At 41.8% G+C, this 24,850-nt stretch overlaps 2 protein-coding genes across 28 annotated transcripts in view; one reads left to right on the top strand and one right to left on the bottom strand.

Moving 5' to 3' along the window:
• Positions 1-4,361, top strand: part of LOC136442179 (dynamin-1-like) — a 28,743-nt gene extending 24,382 nt beyond the window's left edge. For 24 of the 25 annotated variants that reach the window (XM_066438904.1, XM_066438890.1, XM_066438893.1 and 21 more), the window contains 3 exons: positions 808-924; positions 2,015-2,125; positions 2,807-4,361. In XM_066438904.1, coding sequence (XP_066295001.1) covers positions 808-924; positions 2,015-2,125; positions 2,807-2,867 — 289 coding nt within the window. In that variant the 3' untranslated portion in view covers positions 2,868-4,361. The remainder of the gene's footprint in view (positions 1-807; positions 925-2,014; positions 2,126-2,806) is intronic. The other variant, XM_066438909.1, reaches the window with a different exon arrangement.
• Positions 4,362-6,548: 2,187 nt separating this feature from the next.
• LOC136442181 (Purkinje cell protein 4-like protein 1) overlaps positions 6,549-24,850 on the bottom strand; it is a 29,961-nt gene continuing 11,659 nt past the window's right edge. The window contains exons 1-4 of one of the 3 annotated variants that reach the window (XM_066438913.1): positions 19,210-19,233; positions 18,425-18,519; positions 9,727-9,831; positions 6,549-7,645 (exon numbers count right to left, since the gene is read on the bottom strand). In XM_066438913.1, coding sequence (XP_066295010.1) covers positions 7,476-7,645; positions 9,727-9,831; positions 18,425-18,443 — 294 coding nt within the window. In that variant the 5' untranslated portion in view covers positions 18,444-18,519; positions 19,210-19,233 and the 3' untranslated portion in view covers positions 6,549-7,475. Of the gene's footprint in view, positions 7,646-9,726; positions 9,832-18,424; positions 18,520-19,209; positions 19,234-24,850 lie in introns of those variants that run through there. The other 2 variants (XM_066438912.1, XM_066438914.1) reach the window with 2 other exon arrangements.

The raw sequence follows: 24,850 nt of genomic DNA, 5'->3' as shown, positions 1-24,850 counted from the left end.
GATGCAAATAGTTTTGTGGTGATCTTCCCAAACTTTATGAAAATTAACAGCCCTATGGCTTGTATTAGCATGAACCATGATACGGAACTAGCTAATGAAAATATCTTCATTGCATAGTACATTGCATCATGATTGTATTTTTACATCATCCTTCGACTGCCAACTGCTTGACAAGACAAGACAAGTTCTGACAAGCAAAACCATACATGTACATAGAACATAGCATATTGTTTGGGGAAGACTGTCTTTCTAGGTTACCATGTCTTGTTGCCTTTTGCTGCTCCCAGGGATGCAACACAAAGAGTACAAGTGGCACAAGTATTTTCACTGATGCTATACGATAATGTCAGATTTTAGTGATGTGAAGAAGCATGAGAAGAGAAGTTCTTGGTACTCATGTTTATTCCATAAGGCCAAGGGGAATTGATATTATGTTTCCAATTACGGTCCTGAACAAATAGGTAGGATTGTCCCTCTTTTAAAAAATAAATTCCAACTACCATATAAAAGGGTGTCAACATAAAGGGGACCTAGGTTTGGTCGGTTTGTGTTTATAACTTTTTCTATTGCAACAGAAATGAAGAGAACATGTTGAACAATTAATTTATAGCGTTTTCAAAACCCATGTTCCAAAATTTTATGTTCCTTTCCAGTGGTCGACGCCCCCCAAAAGGTCAGGGGTCAGCAGGTTTTTGCTAGGGTCCGTGGGGTAACTGGAAACACAACATTTTTTTTCCTGGGCCAAACGTAGTTGTGATATCATTGCGTTAAGTTTTGACCCCTCCATGGTTCTTGGACTGTCTGCAGGGTGTCCCCAGGTGGTAGCCCCTCGCTGAACCGGCGTCCAAGCCAGCGGACCGGCGGGGTGGCTCGTCCGGCGCCCGTCCCTCCCGGACCAGGGGGGCCTGCCCCTCCCCCTCCTAGGTAAGTCATGAACGGCTCCTTGTGTACTACTTCCCAACAACCAGGTACTGTATCAAAGTGTGGTACCTAACAGCTAACAGGTTGTATGTCAAGTTGTATAATGCAATCATTTTGGAAGTTACATGAAGATGATTTTTTTCAAACAACTTGTCAGGTCAGGGAAGGGCATGCCTATCATACTTAAAAATTTAAATGAATCAGATGTTATGACAAGTTGCATCTTTCAAGCAAAAGAAGAAAAATGCCATGTAGGTTTTGTGTCATGGCACAAAGTTGGTGATATGATAGAATCTTGATTGTGATTATAATTGGCAATGTAAGGTAAAGAAACCTGCTTATGAAAGTTGGTGGGCTTGAAAAGTTAAGTCCAGGTTGACTTAAAGTCCATTAAGTCTTGTCCTTGGTCTACACACACATGATTTTGTACATGTGCATCTAAAAGCACACAACGCTGCAATAAAACTTGCAGGCACAAGAAAGTAAGTATGCACACACTAGCATACGGGTGCACTGAGACTGTCAAAGTTGTAGTGCTTTGTATGTTTGCCTTTTTTGGTGGTTGAGTTGTTGCGTTCTCCTTTCGTTTCATATTATTTCGCCTTTCTTCGCTTTTCTCTCTACACAACTGGAGGCCCAAACCAGCATCCCCCTCCCTCTAACCCTAGAAGTCCCTCCGTTCCTTTCCAATGGCAAGAAAATGATACAGATCTTTAGAAGAACCTGTGCTGCTGTCGCTAGCTTTCCAACATGCTTCTGCATCCCATGTCAAGTCCTCTCCAGTCACTTATCCTTGCCTTGGATACAGCTCACAAGTACCCATGACCAAATCCACGCTGATTGGACAAACACAAAAGCAATCACAGCTTGCACCATTTTGATTGGCTGTCTGTCCTGAAAGCTACACTCTCATTGGACAAGAACACAAAACAGACACAGCTTTGCACCTGTTTGATTGGCTGCTTGTCCTGTCTATTCCTCATCACCGTCATCTCCATGCACAATTCATCCATCCCTCTTCAAGTCTTCCCCAAAGAAAAAAAAAAGTTTTAGTTTCATGAGTGCATGCTGTACTTTTGATTGACATTCCCAGGCCAAATAGTATGATGCAGCGTCCCGACCTTCCGTCGCGGCCCGCACCCGGCTTCGCACCACCCGAGATCCCCGCACGCCCGGGGCAGAACGCAGCACCTGCTATCCCAAGGTATAGTCCGCGTCTTTTTTTCAGTTCTCTTTTTTTCCTATGATTTCTTTTTACAGAGATATTTGTTTACAATCATCGTACATCATTTCGGGTGTTGATTTGCTTTTCCAGCAGACTTTACCAGAACAACAGAGAATAAGACATCAAGGAAGTGATAGCAATTTCCTTGGGTGTAGGAGTGCAGGGTATCCTCTCAGATTCTTTCAGTCAATCACCTATCCTCATCCTGCGAGGACACCTTGCAGCATTTACCTGAAGTGCAGCTTTGACTTTGTGATGGAACCAAAGAGAGACATGCTCTTGGCCAGCATAAAATGGCTCTTGAGTTTAACAATATGGGAATTACCATTTTGTATCACAAAATTAGTGATGTTACCACTGCAATGTTCCTTTTGATACAATCCACAAAAGCACTGTACACAGCTGTACATTGCAGGCATAAAATCCATAAAGCACAGAATATGTTTTCATCAGATATTGACATCATTGCAGCAATGTCTGAGCCCCACAGTTACAATGCACAAAAGGTTTTGACATGAGAGGTGATTTTTGCTGTGCCTTCCTTAATACAAGAATGTGTGTTGCACACCTCCCCACAGCACAGGTTTTACAGCAGTATTAACTGGTTTATCCTCCTACCGTCCTTCATGTTTATTCATGGTGCCTGTTCATTTTTTCCAGGCGTCCTGATGCCCCACCAAGGCCACCACCTGGCCGCCCTGCCGTTCCCGCTCGTCCTTAAGTCTCGAAGGAGGACCCCTCTTGTAGGTAGGAGAAGAAGAAAAGCAGAAAAAGTGGAATCACATTGATATTGGTGATGTGACAGTCCTGTACCTGTACTACTATCCCATACAAAAAGTGTAGAGTCCTGACAGAGTATTTTAGATTTAGATACCTATAGGTTAGTCTGACCGCTGTGAGTCGTCTACATATGAAGCAGCAAAGAGAATATCTACATGTGTATGGTGTTAGGATGCCAGGAGACCTTCTTGTAGCTTTCTGGTCACTCTTTGTCACAAGGTTCTCTGGATGCAGTGGAGTAAAGGCAACCCTTACAAAGCCCAAACCATTCAGAGAAGTCCAACAGATACATGTAAGAGTGACTTATCATTATAAGTTACAACAATACATTTATACAAATGTTCATGTAGACTGGAGGGAGAAATTGTTTTTGGTTGGACATACTGTACCTGTACATGTATATCTGCAAAAGTTGATTAGCTGCTAATTTTTGAAAAATATTTTCTGACATACAAATTTCTCTGCTTTTCCAATGACATTTCAGGTTTACAATAAATTCATAGGCATATGAATGACTCTTTATCTACATTATTGCAGACCATAGTACTTTTCAATGGATCATCAAACTGTGTATATCAACCTGATTTTGAACATTTTCCATGCAAAAGAACTACTCATGGCTAATTCTGATTCAAATGGCTGACATTAAGGCAGCTGAAGAATCAATATGCGGCCTGTTTCTTTACCTTGAGAGCTACCTACAAACTTGCAGTATTCAATTCACAGTTTTGAATTACAACTTTTGTCAGTGCTATTATGAACTGAAACAAACTGCTTGAAGACGAAGTTAGGTCATAACGTTTTGCAAATAAAGGGCTTATCACACAGTCATGATTTGAAAACACAAAGTGGCCAGAAAGTTAGGGGACAGTCTCAAAGTATCGTCATTAAGCATGAGACCCATAAATTAATATGTAAACGTGACTTGATGTACTCAAAAGATCAAGAAAATGTTATTAAAGATTTTCATAGCGACAAGTACCTTGTGCTGTATCAAGGTTAGACAGAATGTGCTGAGAGTTCCTCATCCCGACTTATTATTGCTCCAGTTATTATTCCAACAAATTATTGATTTAACATGCTTCAGAGTTTCAACCAGCATAACTGTATTTGATTATAATGATTCCTATAATATGTAAATATGCTGATACACAGTTGTCGATACATTCTGAATTAGACATTTGTGTGTTCATCTGGAAAATTTTCTTGATTTTCATGTCCAGCGAATTATTTTATAAGACGTGATCCTACATTTGAGGTTTTTAATTGCTTTGCTACAGTTGATCTCAGTGACAGGGATTGTAAGCTGTTGCATGTACAATGTAGGTATCTGTATGTAAATTGTACCAGCAGAGATGATGTGTAATGTGTACTCTTAGTGAAGGGGTACTGTGTAGATGCAGAGACATGAATAAAGTCCTGACACACATGGGAAGGAGGCTTTGTGGCTGTGCTTTTTGTCCGGTTATATTGCTTTATCTTTTCTCTACTCTGGGATCACTGACATACTGTAATTCACTTATCTTCACGGTAGCAAAATTTCACGGTGTAAGGAAAATAGACATTTTCACTTAACTTGAACTTCACGGTGGTGGCAAGTGATTAACAGAATGGATGTGTGAAGGAATCATGAATAATAAGTTTTTTTCATGGTTATGATAAGTTAACGGTACAGAGGTAACTGAAAACAGTGAACATAAAGTTACAGTGAAAGAAACAAGAATTACAGTACTCGTTTATGCAAGTTAACTGGATAGATTTAAGAAATGTTTCAGGTAGCATCTAGTATCTTTCCTCAGTGACCTTTCGTCAATGACGTTTCTTGAGTCACTGACGAAAGGTAGTGGATACTACCTGAATGAAAGTCTGACCATTTCCTAAATCTATCCATATCCATCTGTTGCTTGAGTAACTGTTACCTTGTGTATCTTATTACCTGGATGTCTAACAATCATCAACTAACTTATCCGTTTGTCTTAGATATCCTTGTGTCTTTTGCCTTGGATTCCATCACCAAGATGTCATTTGAGAAAGCCACTGCCAACATCGCTTTGTCAGAAATTCGCATCAAGACATGTGTAGATAGTACTGCATGTCATATCCTGAAATAACCTTACAATTTACTGGTATCCAACAGATGTTTTTGCGTTAATGATTCAGTTGCACAAATTGATCTGCCAGCTCTAATAGCCCGCAGTGATCGCTCACTACATTATTCGTAATGTAACGTAATTGGAGCTGTGTTTGCCTCTAATATGCAAGAAGATTGTTCCATGCTGGGTCATTATAAAGATTATGGTGCTGTGAATGGATAGGTTGGTTGGCCTTGGTACCATCCCCCGTAGTTACCACTGGCTACTGTGGTAAGCAAGCGAAAAGGGAGAGCTAGCTGTAACTATAGAGGATGGCACCCAGGCTAACTGATGAAGGCAGCTTACAACTTGCTGAAAACTTCTAGTCATGTTGAAGAACTTTTCCTTCTAATGTTAGTGATAGGCTAGACAGACTATTTATAAAAGATGATTCTCTCTAACCATGTACAAATATATATGCAATGTATCAGGATTTGTGTGGGAAATTTGATACTCTTAGAGGTGAATTGTTTTGATAATGTGTTCATGCCATCAGGTCAGTAATGTGAGCTATTTGCATGATTGGGTCGGAGTAAAGGTCTTGAAATTTGAAAAACAACAGTTGAATAAAGTCCCTGCGATTTGACGTACATGTATGTGGCAAAGACACTCATAGCTTACCACTGAAGTGTCAGCCAATAATCCACTGGCTTTGCCTAGCTTAAAACACTGATGCTCAACAAAGGGTTAATCAGGAATTACAGAAGTTTTCAGCAAAGATTTTCACTAAAACAAAGTACATGTACAACAACAAAAAAGTAATGGAAGAAACTAATCAAGACGAATGGTTTACATGTAGGTACACATTTACTAGAAAGAAGGGTCAACTCTTTCTGCATAGGTCTGTGGATGGTGCAAATATTTATTGAAAATTCCAAGGGGTAACATAGGTCATAGATTTGATTTGCATTTTGATATATAGGGCTTCATACATTCTTATGTATGCATACTGGCAGTTGCCTTGTGGTTGGCCATGCGAGATCTAGATGTTATTTATGGAAAACTGCACTGTGATACCACTTGTATTCAATAGTGACGGTATGGTGATTAACCGTGCCTGAATACGCCAGTACTAAAAAAGCAATGTGCCGCCAGGATCCCTTTCCCTTATTACATGAACTGCTCATTCCATAGAATAGGTTAACATGTAAAGAGATGGTAAAAAGTGGTACAGTGTAAGAGCCAACAATACATCTGGTTTTGAGTTAAACATGGGCATTCAAGATCACATGGAGGGACATGCAGAAAGGAACTTATAATCAATATGGATACTGGTTGTTCTGTGTAAATTACTTTGTTAGAATAAAAATCAGAGCAGGAAATGATGCTAAATTGGCTCACCTAGCTGCAGTACTGAGATGAATAGCCAGATGGCTGCATGCTGCACCACAAAATCTAAAATGCGAATCACTTCCAAACTTTACAAAGTTGAGAGAGTGCATCATTTGAATGTCTGGCCTTTTTTTGGCATATACACAACTTTACTTTAAGTTCTTTTATACTAGTAGTATGATATCCTGTGTTAAGTGTATCACTGTTCCTCGGGCGATGATATCCTCAGTATAACCTTTGCATTTTTAAAGTTATTTGGGCACCTTAAGCACACTACATCAATCACAACATATTACTGAGTTCACACCATAGATACGTGTACATGTAGTTAGACCTTTCCATCCATGAAATAAGACAAATGAAGACAAAAGAATATGCATGCATACATATAGATCCACTAATATAGCCAATATACAGATACATACATGTAGTGCACTATAGAGTCTTATGTGTGTAAGGTATGGTACTAGGCTATAGCTAGAGGTATGTACAGCAAAAAGCCGCACATCAGGCACTAGACTTTAGTACAACAGTCAACAACATATCTGATACATGTACTGGTCTTGGTTAACACACTTTAAGCATGCAAGTGTAAGATGAACGGTGACTGGGAGACTGGGAAAAAGATCGCTACATTTGCATGGGGTAGCTTTTTTTATATCCATAGAAATATGCAACAATATATTAATATCGATATATGATTAAGAAATATGGGATAACATTGCTACATTTGTACATTTGCATGGAATAGTTTCTTGATTTCCTTAAGAACATGCTATGATATGTTGATATGAAAATCCGTTGTCCTTTAGTTGGAAGCAAACCAAATGTCTTTAATTCAAAAGGGACTAACTATTCAGCGTGTTACGGTGAGCTGTCAAATATGTTCAACACCTCCTATGAGGTTTCTATTTAACCCGTCTTATCACCAAACCTTAAAAGGGCTTTTTTTGGGGGGGGGGGATATAGCGCAACATCCTGCTAGTTATAGTGAATATGTGAACAAGACTGTTATTTAGTGGAGGTGTAAGATGCTTGGCCGTAGATGTCGAAAGCAGCGCACCCCCCGACGCTGGACTGTGGAATCAAGTAGAGGTGGAGGCGGACTTTTTGCCTTTCTTCAGCTTGAAGTCCTTGTACTTGTTCTGGATGGTCAGGGCGGCCTTTTCCGTTTCAGGGTCGTTCAGGTCAATGTCGATCTCCTCTTCCTCCTGATTGGTCCTTTCCTCCACGCTCTTGGACTTCCGGGCCATTGCTGTGGCGAAAAAGAAATGAACGAAAGACGTCACTGCCGGCAAGACAGAAACAGACCACCCCATTTAATAAATCATGGAAACGATGTTATGTGTTTCGAAACTTCACTCCTAGATCTAAGATTATGGCTTACCAATTTTTTCCAACATATTGAAAAATCTACTCAGATGCATATGCATCCCAGTATTACCAATTAATACACACAAATGAATGTAAGACTATTCATATTCATTTATATATTTGTAGATCATCGCAATACATAGGACTGTTGACATGTTCAGGAGGTACTGACGGTAGATCAGTATACACACAGAGATGTAGAGATACGTGGGAGGATTTCTAATGGCACATTTTGAACATTAAGGTACAAAGCCGAGGTATTTTCGGAAGACCATGGTTTGTACACGAGGTAAATCTTCAAAGCCCTGAGGATCACGTTTTAGTAGAAGAACACGTCAAGTGGAGTTTGCGATAAGACGAGATCAAAGACGCGGGCTTACAGTTCCCCCCGCTTTTATATAATTACGGCCGCACATTCATCCTTTTCGCTGATAAATCGCTGTCAGGGAGCCAATTTTACAAGCAATGCCTTCAGTATGTTCCTTATAGGCTTAATGGTTTAGTCAAGTTGTGTACACAATGTAGTTCATAGGCTGTTTTTACGACAACTCTCAATAGGTCCAGAAATAGCTTAAGTTATCTATGAATGTGTGGACTGATTTCCATCAAATCTACATATTTCACTGATCTCACAAAGCTGCAAATTCAACATACAAACTACATGGAACAGTCTTTGAACTATGTATACAGTCAAACCTGCCTAGGCGACCACCTTATATGCAAAATTCATTTTGAATCTGCACAGCCATCCTGTTATGCCTACCATAACGGGTGTTATTTTGTAGCAAATTCTGGATATCATGTTTATTGCTTTCCTTTGGCTTTGTGTACTCGTTTTATGAGGCTAGGTCATGGGCGTCACAGTGTCTCTGTTGCCAAGGCTTAAGCAAGGGAATAGTTACTTGCTCGTTAAACAAGTACAAGGACAAGTAAAGGAAGCTTTCAGCAAGATATAGCTGTTGGCGAAATGGTTTACATACAGAAGAGGTAATGTACACCCATGATGTCTTGAAGACCTCTTCATTCGCTTGCGCTACTATATGATATGCTAGCCTGGGTGCCATCTGACTACCGGGGCACCTACACTCGCTACCCTGAAATAATCTCATTTTTTCAGGGTAGCGAGCCGCGAGAAATCGGATGGCACCCAGGCTAATGATATGCAACATAGAGAGTAGAAGACATTGGCAGTATCTGTACCTCATATATAAATGTAGAAGCCTCATTTAGAGGCAGTTTACTGTGATACGTAGAAACTATAATATTTTATTTTCATCAGGGGATATGAAATATTCAAATTGCAGGAATGGATAGGGAAGGGGTTTTTGCTGAGGAAGAGTACGGACATGTACGGGGATGGGGAAGGGCTACCTGAGGAAGAGTACAGATATGCGGGGGTGGGCTACCTGAGGAAGAGTACGGATATACGAGGATGGGCTACCTGGGGAAGAGTACGGATATACGGGGATGGGCTACCTGGGGAAGAGTACGGACATGTACGGGGATGGGCTACCTGAGGAAGAGTACGGGGATGGGCTACCTGGGGAAGAGTACGGATATACGGGGATGGGCTACCTGGGGAAGAGTACGGATATACGGGGATGGGCTACCTGAGGAAGAGTACGGATATACGGGGATGGGCTACCTGGGGAAGAGTACGGATATACGGGGATGGGCTACCTGGGGAAGAGTACGGATATACGGGGATGGGCTACCTGAGGAAGAGTACGGATATACGGGGATGGGCTACCTGGGGAAGAGTACGGATATACGGGGATGGGCTGCATGAGGAAGAGTACGGATATACGGGGATGGGCTACCTGAGGAAGAGTACGGATATACGGGGATGGGCTACCTGGGGAAGAGTACGGATATACGGGGATGGGCTACCTGGGGAAGAGTACGGATATACGGGGGTGGGCTACCTGAGGAAGAGTAAGGACATGTACGGGGATGGGCTACCGTAATTGTGTTCTGTACCGGAATCGTTCAGACGGAGTTCCACGGTGGAGTCGGCGTCATCTGGGCAGCTCCGAGCGTCCACGCTCATGGACTTGTTAAACATGGCTGTAGATAAAACAGGACGGAGCACACAAAGATAGACTCTCTATCCAAGGCAAACAGGCAAGCCTTGGGACAGAGGTCCAAGACGGAACACACAAAGATAGACTCTCTATCCCAGGCAAACAGGCAAGCCTTGGGACAAAGGTCCAAGCAAGACGGAGCACACAAAGATAGACTCTATCCAAGGTCAATAGGCAAGCCTTGGGACAAAGGTCCAAGACGGAGCACACAAAGATAAACACACTATCCAACGCAACAGGCGAGCCTTGAGGTAGAGTCCATTCATGGGCAATCGCAGAGGCGATCGCTCATAAATACATTTCGTGGTATCAACTGGAACCACTCATGAACTTGTTGAACATGGCTGTAGATAACACATGAAGCAGCATACAAAGATAGACTCTGTATTCAAGGCAAGAGAAAAGCCTTGAGACAGAGGTCCATGGGCCATCGTAGAGGCGATTGCTCAGAATACATTTTGTGGTATCGAATGGTACCCTGTCACCTTACCAGTCTTCAAAATCAATTAACATCACCGAAAATGCAAAACATCTGAAGACAAAAGCTACCTTATTCAGCACGTTTCGATGAAGCTGGAATGGTATAGGGCTATACGCACTGCCACACAACATTTTACTATGGACGCATAGACAGACATTTCTTTTCACAGACAGACAAGGATAAGTGTATGTTTAGACCGTTTCAGCAAACGACGAATCACTACACAGTACAGGAAAGTTGGTGAGAAGAACAAAATGACATTGGACACGATGATGTTAGTGTACTTGGCGCAGTCAACTAGACTTTGACGTCTTTCCAATATATACACAGAAATCGACAAGACAGTTATTAACGATAGGCACTAGTGACATTGGACAAGGTTATAGTCAATACCGTAGACCTTTGGGGGGCACAGTCGGTTGACATTGAGCACAAGAAAAGAGAAACCGGATACGTTTAAATGGATGAATGACACAGTTCGATGGGTCACACAGTCTGTCAATACTACTGTCAAACACCGAGAGCGGTAATATAGACATGTAGCAATGATTAATAACAACATGTTTGGGATTTAGCAAAGATCTGTCCGTGGTGCTGACATTTGATTTGTTCGGAGCGATTCGTTTTGCAAAACGTGGGAGGACAATCAATCTATCAGTGTAGCCTTTATGTCTGTGCTAATCTCGAGGCCACTGTTCTAAATGTTAGTATAAAAGTCAAGGATTGATAGATCATACGCATTGATAGCCACTGCTTTCCGTACAGAGCGGTAATATAGAAATGTAGTAAAGATTAATAACTACTGGGGTTTAGCTGATGTCTGTCCCTGGTGCTGACATTTGAGTTATTCTGTGCGATTCGTTTTTCAAATCGTGGGAGGACAATCAATCCATCAACTGAGCCTGTATTTATGTCTGTACTAATCTGAAGCAAGGAATGATAGACCATACGCATTAATACCCACTGCTTTCCGTACAGATTATAGATGGAATAGGTTAGATGAGTCGAAACGCTAGAAATGTCAGCTAACGGAGGGAGGGTATTGTCGAGTGTAAATGGCGCGTGGATGACCTTTAAGACTTAGTCATCCCACCGTGGAACGCAAATAAAGCATTAGTGGGAGCAGGTGCCGCTGTGTTATGAAATCTCAGAAATTATATCGATCGTGCTGTTGTTGTAGAGAAGAGAGATCGGGTAAAGGGCAATATTTACAGCAATTACTCTATTACCGCACCTGACTCACTGTATTATATTCTTTCTGCTTGAACACTTTTCTAGCGTTTTATTGCTTGTCACTGCTGATATGAAAGAACAACGCTGAAAACATGATAGATGTCTCTTGGAAAGGGCGTTCATTTTCCAGCAGTCAGTCACAACCCGTGCGATTGTTTTCCTCTCATATATCAAGGCAAGCTTGAAGCTGCCCTCGATAAATCGTTGGCAGCTAGAAGAAGAACTTTCTTCAAAGCTTTTGAACATCTTGATGTATAGTCCGTTTTTTTTCTGGATTTTCTTGACGTGTTGGATATGGTGATTCTTTGAGCTATTCAACACTCATTTAAACAGAAAAGCGGTGCACCACAAAATCGGATATCTGTTCTTTGTATTTTATGCATAAGAAATACAGCTATGTGGTAACGGTTTTACCGTTAGTTGAAGAAAATATCTTGTTCTTATTGTGCACGGTAACCAGTATTCTCCCAAAAGACGTTACGGTCGGGGGAGGGGGGGAGTGCCCCGGATGGAATGCAACAACCCTTCAATTTGATTACTTTGACACATTTGTACGTTTTGTACGTACATTTAGGTGCTGGGTCTGCGACGAAGGGAGGGACACGTTAAATCAAATCGCGACCACTCCTAGCCCCCCGACCGAAGCCTCTGCTTGGAAAACAGGTAACCAGCGATTGGTTGAACATCACCGTGTGCGTTCGAAGCTGCATTCATCATTCCCAACTGCACTAATGGAGATGCACACCTGTGTTCGCTCATCGCCCTTCTGATTGATGTGCCGGTATTCAGCCAAAGCCGTCCTTTACAAACCGCGGGTCGTTAGAACATTTATCTCCGGCGCACTGACGGCGAGATCTACGCCGCTACAGAAGGGTCTTTTATCCCCGTCGACTCGAGGAAATTACTTCAGCACGATGGATGTGAATGCACTGTTCTCAGGGACAATCATGCTTAAAGGTCGCGGCATTTGGGAACCTTTTCTTGAAACGTCCATTGTGATGGAAAATACGTCTGTTAAACTGGATTAGACCGAAAGAGACGCGACGTTGAATTTGTAATGTGGTACATAGTTAGGAAACGTTGTGCATGGGTGAGGGTAGTGTTGCTGTGAAAAAATGGCACTGTAACATAATCATGGAAACGAATTAGAATGCTTTTGCCCAGCTGCTTTTTACTTCGTCTCATGTTCGTCCCAAAATCGGCATTCTATTTCTTATATATACATTGATGCCGAATCAAGGATCCCTCTACGTGGAAGACGACGTAGTGTTGTAATGATTATACCGTTCAAAACACCCTCAGATGACTTTTCTACTATCATCCCTACTTTAGTTTAAGTTTTTACTTTTCCTATTCGCACATAAGAAAACAATAATAGTGAAGTAAAGGAAGGTATTTTTTAAAGAGTAGGATTGGGGAAGAAGCCTACAAGGTTTATACAAAGCCCTCCCCCTTTAATCTTAAAAAGAATATCCATCATAACACAAATGTGGTAATCATAATACAAAATAAGGAACATAGGGGGCCGGTAACGAAAATCCACCACAGAAAACTTTGTCCATTACTGTCCATTACTAGCAGTAAACATGACACAACTCCGTCGTCCTTTAAGGTGGTACTGAAAAAGCATGGATGCGGCTGATGCTCTGACGTCATGACAGGCATTTTTAAGGCTTCCAAGAAACACGTAGAAAATCCTTCCTACTGTTAAGATTATCTTGTCTTGTCGCGTGCGGTGGGAAGCAATCTTAACAGGACTATCGAGATTAGCGTCTCTGACACATTCCTTCACGTGTGTTCTCTGTGAAACACACCAGGATTATTACAGTAGCAGGGCTGTCAAAATATTTGCCGAACCTTCAGCCGTGTATAAAGCTTTGCATCACTCCCTTGACAGATTAGTAGCATGTACTTCATAGAGAAAATCAAGTCCGATGTGGGGGTAAGAAAAAGGTACACAGTCTCTCTTCAAAGCCGGGCTGACGCGATGAGGAGATCTGTGCTGTCTTTTATGTTCTTCCCACACCTTTATCGCTCCAGCACACGCGCCTGAGATTGCTGTCACACCGGGTGTGGTGAAATAACCACCTACAGAGTGTGTATGACAAAATCCGTGACTTTTGTTGAAACCGCAGATGCATTAGTTAAAAAAGGATGGATTTCTCATTCCTTGACCAGAGTTGATGAATCGAAAATCTGTGCAAGTCCATTTTTTTGTGTGTTCGAAACTGCAGTTCAATTGTGATTCACAACTTCTGCCAACACAGACGAACTTTCAAGTGCAATTCCTCGTTGATTGACACCATATTCTGTATCTATTTGCATAAAAGCGGTCGAATATCTTTGGATTTTTGTATTACAATGTGCCTTGGGCTGTACCGAAATAAGAGCACCCACCTCTTCCCTTCTCATTACACAGCATATAGTGAACTACTAGCTTTATGATTGCTTTTATGATTTGAATGCTTCACGGATTCATATGTCAATATAGTCGATAAAGAAATGATGTGGTTCGTCCATCGTAGTCTTGAAGTCATGAAGACCGTAATGTCTTGAAGATAAAAGTCATTTCCTGTAGGCAGCCTTTGGAAGGATAGTCAAAGAAGCAGTACTCGCCCCTAACTTCAGTCGTTAAAGTTCCTCGTTTTTACTGTACACATCTGTATTGATGCATTCATATCCACCACTATGAAAACCTCCACGTACGCCATTTCAAGAGATCGTATACGTAGATATGCAAGATAAATCAGTCACGTAAAGAATCCTGGTGTAGAGCCAAATTTTTGCTCCGCCAGATTTTTGCTCCGCGGGGTAGTGATCATGAGTGTGCGTGGTTAGGGTTACAACTATAGGGTTAGGGTTAGCATCCAAATTCGCTTGAGAACTACCAAGTCCCACAAGTTTGACGCACCTCTTTCCCCTCGGGTATACTGAAAACCCCCAAACCGTGTTGGGTCGGATATTTGGCAGGGGCAGAAATTTGGCACGACACCGGGAGACCAAAGATACTGATACCAGCAAGGTGAAGTGCACCCGGTGTGCTGAATGTTGTCTGTGACCTTTAAGGTCACGTTTTCTGACCCTGAAGCGATGGAGTCGGAGGGAATCACATCCCTTGGTGCCATTAAGGACGAGTATTAGGTGCATTTACGTCGATTTCGTCATAAAACAAGTCGGGTGTGTTTGTCTGTTATGGCCGTGACTTGATATTATAATGGCTCATGTTTTACTGTAAGCACAATTATAGTTACATCTTCATACGATTCATCCAACACCCAGTTGCCATAGACTGCTCTTTCTTTTTTTTCCTTCTGAGATTTGATCCATCAAACCCTCAAGAAAATCAAGTCAAGGGACATTCACGTGGTGATTGCTAGAATGGATGCATTCCTAGAGACTAGCGGTAAGACATGAGCACGCATATCTTACACCCCAATTTGATTCAAACTTGATTACAACTTGATTGCTCAAGACGTGATGAACAATGAAAGGGTGAGTTATAATTTCTCTATGGTTCAAAGTCAAGCTCGCCCTGATTACTGCACCTTATCAATCAATCAACCGTTTGGCAATTTCCTTCCCCTTGTTCTGGCTGTACCTAATGGCGGGTGTGATTTCTCTTCACACGGCTTGTCGGACCGCAAATTAAACTTTCATCAGGCCGTTCTTTGGAATTGCCATGCATCTTTGTACAGAGGGCACGTGCGGTGCCCCCCACTGCGGGGCCACAGACGAACGAAATTACATGATTTTAGATGACCCTTAGCTCTGTCAGCCCCAGAAGGAAGTGACCCTCGGAAAATGTAATCTATATTCCATGAATTAGTTTCCGGTACTGGGCAGACGTAGTCATAATAGGTTGGAGCCCGTAATATCATCACGACAAGAAATCAAAGTGACGTTCAAGATTCTATCACGTCGTGCTACACCCTGAGTGGCCATGTTCTTGCAGAGAGGAGGTCAGACATTTAAGGCTGTATTGGATGCTCTGATCAAGAATCGTTCTTTGATATTCTTTTAAAGGCTGTTCATGTATGGAAGTCTTGGTTAGATCTGTTCATTGTTGTTAACGTTGTTTTGCTTTTAATCAGATTCTGTGAAAATCAACGCAAATCAGTACTATTTATGCTGCTGTGCTATCGTCATGTTGAATTTGATAAAAGTTTGAAGTCATAGTTTGAGAGAAATTAAACAAAACAGCGCTAATAATGTCAGTTTAAACATGACAGAGAACCATAACCGGCATAGCATGACGAAACCAGTCAGACTCAGTTATAAGCAACGACAAAGCCACAATGAACTCCTTGCCCCATGCTATTAGAAAAGATATATCGACTTGCTCCCCTGTTATCAAATAATGGATATGATGGATCATGTGTGGATGACCTCTGCCCCCTTCCCTCCGATGGCGCCCAATTTTGCTCCCCGTGGCGCTATGAGATGTTTTTTCAAGAGTGGAGGCGTCCGCCAAGGCACAACCTGTGCGATCTTTGCATTCTGAGAAAGCAGTCCGGTATAATATCCCTAGGAGATGCGCAGCTGCTACAAACTTTATTCAGTTAAGAAACTGAGGGGCTAGTGAAGTGTAGTAAAAGGTTTCATCAACTAGTCACAGCGAAAATCTTTGGGTTTGCTACTTATGGATAAAGATACGGTTACTGTGATGGAAAAACTGCAAATGATTCATTCCTTCTACTTGTTACGTTTTAAGATCTTTGGTGGCCCACTGGCGATTAACGTTTAACTGGTATTCTATGAATATTTTAAGTCTACAGAACTGAACTTCCAAACATTGCAGTGAGCCTTACAAACTGTCGCTTTGTCTTACTCTGATCCTTCAAGATTTCATTAAAAGAACTGCGGAGCCTCTAACGAAAAAGCTTTACACCAGGGAAATTTGAACAATGTGTTGCGACCACATCTTCAGTGCTAATGGTGACAGGTACAGCACTGATTGGTTGATTGTGAATAATTCATTTAGAAGCGTAGGATTTTCGTTATTGAGTGTTTACAATGGGACATTATTATGAGGTTATCTATGGTGGCGTAGATCTTTAGCTACGGCGTCGTTTCGCTGTTGTTATTAAAATTAATGCTTCATTTGTTCTCCAGTGAACAGTGCATAAAAGATAACCTTTATGATTCATTTTCAATAGACGCCGGTACATAAGACCAGGCCGGAAGTTTCTAATCTACGAACACTTATTAAGCTGTTAGGAATGATGCCTAGACTAGTACATTGGTTAACTATAATGATCAATTTCTGCCCACCAGCGGTCATATTCTCATAGGAAATTTCACACAACGCAACACATCAGAATAACCAATCGCAACGTGAACACAGGCGGAACGATTATGGATATTCGTAGTATATCATTTCTCTATGGACGCCTATTTCTTAAATGAGGCCTAGTAAATTAACAAGCAGCCAAAAACGTTAGGTGTTTTTTGTAAGTTATAATTTCTGAAAAAAATGTGTTGAGCATAATGTATTGTAAAGCAAGTGGCTTACTGGCAAATCTTTTAGGTAGTCTCAACTCTGCATTCTATATGACACAATGCATTATGCTGAGTTCAAAGAATGTTAAGCGCACACGTCAGCAGCATGGCGACTAGGAAGACTTGAACACAGGGGAGCCCCCAGGCACCGACTGTATGATGTATAAGGGAATTTACTGAGAGTTTATGTGCTGACGTTGAAGATCTTACCCAGGAGGTGTCTCCCAGAATGAGTTATTTTTCAATCTACAACAATGTTGTAAAGGTTTGGTTACGCGTACGGATAGAGCAATCTAAAGTCATAAAGGAGCAAAACATATATGGTAACGAATAGTAGAGACAGATTCAACAATGTTGTAAAGGTTTAGTTACGCGTACAGCTAGATCAATCTAAATTCATAAAGGAGAAAAACATATATGGTAACGAATGGTAGAGACAGATTAAGAAATGTTGTAAAGGTTTGGTTACGCGTACAGATAGAGCAATCTAAATTCACAAAGGAGCAAACATATATGGTAACGAATAATAGAGATGAATTCAAATCTTCCAAGCCTTCTGATATGTTGCGTTATGTTTGGATTGTGTTTTGGTTTATGTTTCTCGAGATTTGCCTAGAATTCGGGGTATATACTTTGATATCAAGTCGATTGTCTCCGAGTATTTGTTGTATAGCGAATTGCATATAAATCGGACGCTAACGACGTCGTAACTGTCAGTCGCTTGCAATGAAGAAGACATTGATTCGAGGGAAATGTGCAAACAGAACATGCAGGGGTACGTACTAATGGGCTGAATTGTCCTGTAGATCGGTTCTAACACAGTTATGTAGTGATGACACAAAAGACGCGGAGGAAGCAAGAGAGATGCTGTGAATAGATTTAGGTTGTTTCTATCTATCAACTATTCTTATGTTAGGTTCTGTACCGATGGGAACCCCAATGGAAAGGCAGCACGCGGTAATGGCAGTGCAGCACGTTCGAATCGTATTACTGCGAGCTTGAGTCTAGACGTTGTCAGCCTGGGCGATTTCCGGTGGCAGAATATTTCGTGGCGTGCGTGGAGAGTTAAAAAGGATGTTGTTTCGCAATGCTCAGCTGCGTTCTTGTTGAAGTCAAATTATTCGGCGCTTAGTCTTCTGAAGACAGCTGTGATTTTTAAGATCTAACCTAGTACCTAGTGCCAACCTACCATTTGCACAAAACGGGTGTAAGATGAAATATCATTAGCACAATGGAAAATGCGAATATGTGAATGGGGGATGGAAGACAAGGGTCGGGATGATGATTCTGCTAAACACAGAACACGAACATTGCGAGGAATCCATTAGTTATGTGCAAAAAAGAACGCCAATTGTAGTCTTACCGTCTTGAGACTTGTCCATGGTGCTGAATGGTCAGTTATTATGCAGCTATCGGCGTTTACTGCAGACGGTCGCGTTCGCTGTCACTGGAGAACACCTGCGGAAATAAATGGTCGTCTTTCAGTTTTGCATTTATAACTACTACATGCAGATGGCTATATCTCAGCGTAATTGGGTCATAAGTCTTTGTGTAATGACATCTTTGATGGGTGTGATCTAATTTTCGCAGAGGCGACACGTACATAATGATATCAGTCCCCGGCTGCTTTTATGCACTGGGTATGACCTGCTATAACAACCAGGTCTGATGGAATTTTATCTCTCTTAAACACTTCAAGGCACTTAAGAAGATCGAATCTTACAGTCTAGCTTCATGATGTTTGCGTTTCTTTAGAATCTATTGATTCAAGCTCCTGGCTCAAATTGGTTACCAAGTGTGAGACCTTGGTTCAATCCTGGGTCATAACATCTCAGTTGGGGCTGCACTCGTCTTTCGGAAGGGACACAAATGAGGGTCCCATGCTCGAGGAGGTGCCTGGATGACGTAAAAGGGGAAGGGCTATCACCCACCCTGTACAAATATACCCTGCTACTGAAACAGCAAGGAAACTTGCTGCCGTATATGCCACTAGACACTAGAAGGGTGTGAACGGAGGAGCGAACAGATTATACACTATAACATGGGTAAAACCTGTCATATCTTGTCACATAACGACGCAGCAGCCGTTTAGCCACAAACCCAGCAACATTACACCATGTCTGCAATGTAGACAATGATACGGCGTACCTAATTTCTCGAAATTTCCAGGACCTAACCGGTAGTTGTAGATGTCTTGATCCTAGCAACCGTGATCGGTTACTGTATGTTCCACACGGCAGTGTAGCCGTATATAGTAATGGCGTTACAGACCTAGGATGCTGTGCAGATTCTTTTACAGGGATTGTCACCTTATCTGCGTTTAACACAAAATTTTATCTAGATTCGCCTGAATATTGATTTATCAGTGCGATAACTTAACATCGTAAACGTCGTACTTGATTTAGTAGTAGTGAATATATACTATGACTCCCTTCTATAAACATGGCAGGGGTGGAACCCACGGAATTCAAAATTCTACAATGTACTGACGTCATAAAGTGTGCTCCTAGATATGTAATTGTGTCACGTTGCCATGGGGCCGCCAGGGTGCACCCATCGTGTCATATTTGACATTTTATGCATTGTTTCCCCGTCAGTTAAACTAGTACATATCAAGCTTCTTTGAAGGGTGTTTCAAATGCAATTTCAATTCAGTGTCCCTTGTTGTATGGTAAACTATAACTTATGAATATAATCAATGCACTCTCTCGCCATCTCTACACAATTCTTCTAACTTAAGACTGTGGGAGACATTGTCTTCAATCAGAAATGGCTTCCCTCGACAATTTTTTTTACCGCTGAATAATTGACAAACGATATTTAGACATTTGCGACACAGACAGGAAAAAAGAGGGAACATTTCCATGACCTCCGCCTGAAATCATGAAACGAGTTAGGTGTCCAAATCTACATCACTTCTTCCTTACGTCAAAACATATCTGCCACCAAGAAATCAAGACCACAGCATGTCCAAGACCAAAGATAACCGAAGATACAAAAAACCGAAAGTCCTGCTGCAGTACCAAAGTCGATCACAAGGTGACCTAAATCGACTTTGACGTCGGGTTCACAACACCTACCCACATACCAAATATAATTGCAATCCATCCAGAGGTTCGAAAGATATTCCACCGGACACGCACGCACACACACACACACACACACACACACACACACACACACACACACACACACACACACACACACACACACACATACACACGCACACACACACACACATACACACACACACACACACACACACACACACACACGCAAACAGAGTTAAAACTATACCTCATTTTTTTCATGGACATAGTGGATCTATTTGCACCAACTGCCCACGTCCCACCACACTGCTTTTAGCACTCCGTGGACAATCTATTTCGTGGCAGATATCCACATCATCGACACTAGATGTAGATGATACATCCTGTCATGTCTCGTCTTACCTTCCAGTCAGACGTGTCCCGTACATACAACACTACATAGTGAACATGTGCTGTGGGACCCCGCCCTACCAACTCAAAGGACAATAGCTGTTCCTATGGTGTTGACTTACCATAGGAACTATCCTAACTCGATTTACATAGCAATGCCGCTTATGCACGAGTTTGTGACTTTGCCATGTTCAACTGTTTTTTCAAGGTTATTGTATATAAGTACTGGATAGTTCTGCCAGTTCATTCTAGTGACGCTGAAGAAGAGTGATGGATGTCACTCGTAACGTCCGGAAGTAGTCTCCGTAATTTATCCAGTAGTAGAGGTTGAATTGCATATGAGTATACAACACTATGTTAGGCTGCTACATTACAAGTGAATTCATCAGTGAGGACACGGTATCCTGTTTGTAATGAACGCGGCCACAAGGTCACTTCGCGCTTACATCTGATAATTTCATTAGGCTGTGGTGAGATTGAATTCACACGAATCCATTCAAGTGTTACGTATGGAGAAATTGGTTTTGACGCAGAATAAGTACTGCTAGATTCTTTTTTTTTCTATTGAAAATATCTTTAAGTTCACCACGACTAAGGATCTGGACTTTAATCCATGTTTACGAGTTTAAAAAATATGGCCGTCGTAGGCTGACAGGGTTTGTGTTACAAAAATCAATGTTTCTTCTTCAACCTACTAAACTATAGGATGGAAGTTCGTGGGAATCGTTATAAAGGCGCGATGCATATACATCCATTCGTTGATGCTGTTAGTCAGTGGTTTATTGCTAAATCCGAAATGTAAATCACAACATGCCGTATCTTGCCACGGAAACTGTCCTGTAGAACATATCCAGGTTCGGCTTTATATTATTTAAGAATAATTTTCATTTTTTTCAAATACAAATACACATAAATTGTGCGTTCCTTCATACAAGGGTATCTTCCAACAAAATATAACATACAGGCTCGCATATTGAGGTTGAGATATCGAGCCGTCGGACTTTGTTACGTCTGATATCATTTTGGGAGTCTTCATCGCTCAGCTAATAAAGCCACAGGAGACGGAATCAGCCGGAGGAAATGATGAAGGCAGTGTTGCAGATCATTACGGGAAGATGAAAACGTTGCGGGGAATAGTCCCGGTGCCCACATTGACCCCATCCACATCATCTGTGATTGCCACGATTACGGTACGGATGGTTTCCATAGAAACGAATTAGGTGAAGGATTAGGGTGCCAGCTAATCACCTTCCCATGTAAGCGTAGGACCAATTTTGCGTACAGACAGTAAAACCCTTTGTTGAGCTGGAGTCAGTATTTGGCGTATCTATTGATTAGTAAAACTATTGCCAGACCATCATTTTTCTCAGACATTAGATCATGTTGATCTTGTGCCACTAAGAGAGAGAGAGAGAGAGAGAGAGAAAGAGAGAGAGAGAGAGAGAGAGAGAAAGAAAGAAAGAAAAACAGAGCTAGAGAGAGAGAAAGGGGAGACAGAGAGCTGGTAGGAAGATTCAGCCACAAATTTAAAGATACAACATATGAGATCATATGTGTCTGTAAGAAACATGCAACCTTCTGGCACAGAGAGAGAGATAGCACAGAGAGAGAGATACCAAAATGGTAACCCTAACCAATCAAATACACTAAGGATGGAAATGGCAACAAAATGTGTTGCCACATGCTATTCAACCCATGTCCCACGAGACCTTGACAGTTAGAAACTCCTCATCTTTATCAACCTGAGCGCCATAAGTCCTTGTTCTCTGAATGTGTGTGCTTGGCCGCCCTTTTAAGTGCCATTATAGGGCATACTTTGAGAGAGAGACTGCTTTTTAATGTAAATGTTCAATTTTATCAACCCCAAATGTCTCATCAGCAATAATAAAATCAAACTATTTTGTCAATTGAATCTGAAACGAAGGATAAATTATTGTGTCCTTTATCGACACGTCTATATGATATCTTGTGTGGGCATTTAACGTTAGCACATTCAAAGGTTTGCACCTAACTATTGATGTTTTGTCGTAGCTACCTGATGCAGCGGTTGTAAACTGAATCCCTATGTCAATAAACGCAGCTTCATAAAAGAACCACGAGACACAAATATTTTCAAATACATCTGTAGAGCTGACATAAAGCAATGCCTCAGGACAACAGCGCGAAACCAAAGGGAATAGAAGGATATTTTTCTATCATCACTGCCTGACAAAATCAAATCATGGGCCGCTTCTTTGTAATATACATAGGGGGGGGGGGGGGTCTTGCGGACGTCATTGTCACAGTATGGCGCCTAGAGAATGACATCGCACATTTGGTTTCCGTCAATTGTCTGTGGTGAGCTAACTTTGATTGATCGCAAGAGAACGATTAGTATGCTGATCTGTATGCTGATGACGTTCGCGTCGCTTTGAAGATAAGCGGGAGCAACGTCAAGTCTGACACGATTATTGTAGCGGAGGAGACTTTACTGGTGCGGAATGGACCATAACGAACCAATTACCGCCAACCATAGTTTGAAAAATGAGGTCAAATAAGACCTGCCCCAGTTTTTACCCTCACTGAGTCTAATCTTATGAGATGTGCACACATAACAAGGGGAATTCTGAAACTATTCTTCTTCAGGGGTTATATTTAATTTTTTTACTCGATAATTTCTGTTCAGAAGGCCATAGGAGTTCGTTTAATCTCTAAGAGCTCTAGAAGCATTCATCCATCAACGCTGCGAGAACTCGAAATCAGGTACTCGACTCTATACCATTTGAAGAGGAAGCAAACATGTTGAATTGAAAGGTTTTTGACACAGACGTCACTATTCGCCTGAGGCAGAAAGATAGTTATAACACATGCATCACAGACTGCTACTGCAGAAGGATGTACTCTGTGTACGTTATCTCTTTTCCCTGATGTTCATGGATCAAATCTCGGAAACCAGTCGTCTGTGGGGCGCAATTTTCCACTCGATTGAGGAAAATGTAGAACGTATCAAACACACGAGAAGTCTGACCTACATAGTACGCCCTGAATACTGCCGCATCGAGAATTGACTGAAGTCTGTGAAAGATGTTCGATCTGGTTTGAGGCACTGGACTCTGCAATGGACCGATCCAGTTCGAACACTAGAAGCCCCGCCTCCTGTTCTATTTCGAATAGTCCGTCAAAAACAGCTCTTGACGGGCAAAAACGGCCGTGCGCGCTTGGCTGTCGAATATGCAGACTATCTTCTGTTGAGCTTTTTTGGCTCTAAACCCCTTTCAGACCGGACCAAAAAAAATGCTATGCCTTCCTTGTGGACGGCTGTATCCACTGAGTAGGGTTGTTTGAGGAGGGGGTAGATGTTGCTACGACGAGAGCGTAATATTTTCGGTCAATGTGGAAGCGGACTGCGTCGCATATCATTACCTTGTTGCTGACCATCAGTGCCCGATTTTTGAAAAGCAGCCGTTGCACGTGTAAAACAGGGTACGTATATCTGTGGCAGGGTTCCCACTGTGTTGACTGCATGAATTGTAGCTGCATGTCTTGTAGTAATTAACTATCAAAATGCAATTCTTTTACTTACCGTGTCGCATTCATATTAATCAGTTTCATAGACAAGTACAGAAGAGGTGGAACTCAGTACTCGCGGCCTTCTTAGTAGTTGGAAATGTGTTACAAGCTCCCTCCCCATGAGTGCCCGAACCATTTTCTGTTTCATTTTGTTTTTTCCTGAGCATACATGCAGCCAATGTAGTGGAAAGCCTGTGACAGATGTACATACCCTGCTTAACGCGTGTCATTTCTGTCCAACTAGCGCTGTTCTTGACGGAGGTGTTCCAAATAGAACAGGGGGTTCTATATGTTCGATATGGTGTTCGACTGGATCGGTCCATTAGATGACTTTTTATTTATGTACAAGCTTCGTTTTAGATGCGAAGTCTTGTGCGTTTGTCTAGCGATTCCAACTAAGATGCCATACATAGGTATAATCAGCTTGCTACGTTATTCAATTATGCAATTGGCCACTCCATTATCTTGCTCGTTTCCAATGTAATATTCCTGTATTATCTGTTGACTACGGGGCTTCCTTATTTATGGTAAACGCGTGCATTTTGAACCTTCCCCTCTTCAGCCCATTACTAATCTCTTTGCGTCAGTCGTGGTGCTGCTGACAACTTCTGCTGCTACGCGCTGTCAGGTCATCTGTGTGCTCCAGTGGGGTTGAAATTTGTGCAGTTTCTTGCGCAGATTGCTATGGCGTCCTTTGGTGTTGAGCATAACTGTAGCTGAAGGGTCGTGAGACCCTAATACTTCACTGCAAGACTGCATTACTATATGCGTCGGTACAGGTATTTGACATAACATGGGAG

The sequence above is a fragment of the Branchiostoma lanceolatum genome, chromosome 9, assembly GCF_035083965.1.
Source record: "Branchiostoma lanceolatum isolate klBraLanc5 chromosome 9, klBraLanc5.hap2, whole genome shotgun sequence".
Taxonomy (NCBI): Eukaryota; Metazoa; Chordata; class Leptocardii; order Amphioxiformes; family Branchiostomatidae; genus Branchiostoma; species Branchiostoma lanceolatum.
Note: the sequence above shows the minus strand (reverse complement) of the source record. Positions and strands in the feature narration are given on the sequence as shown.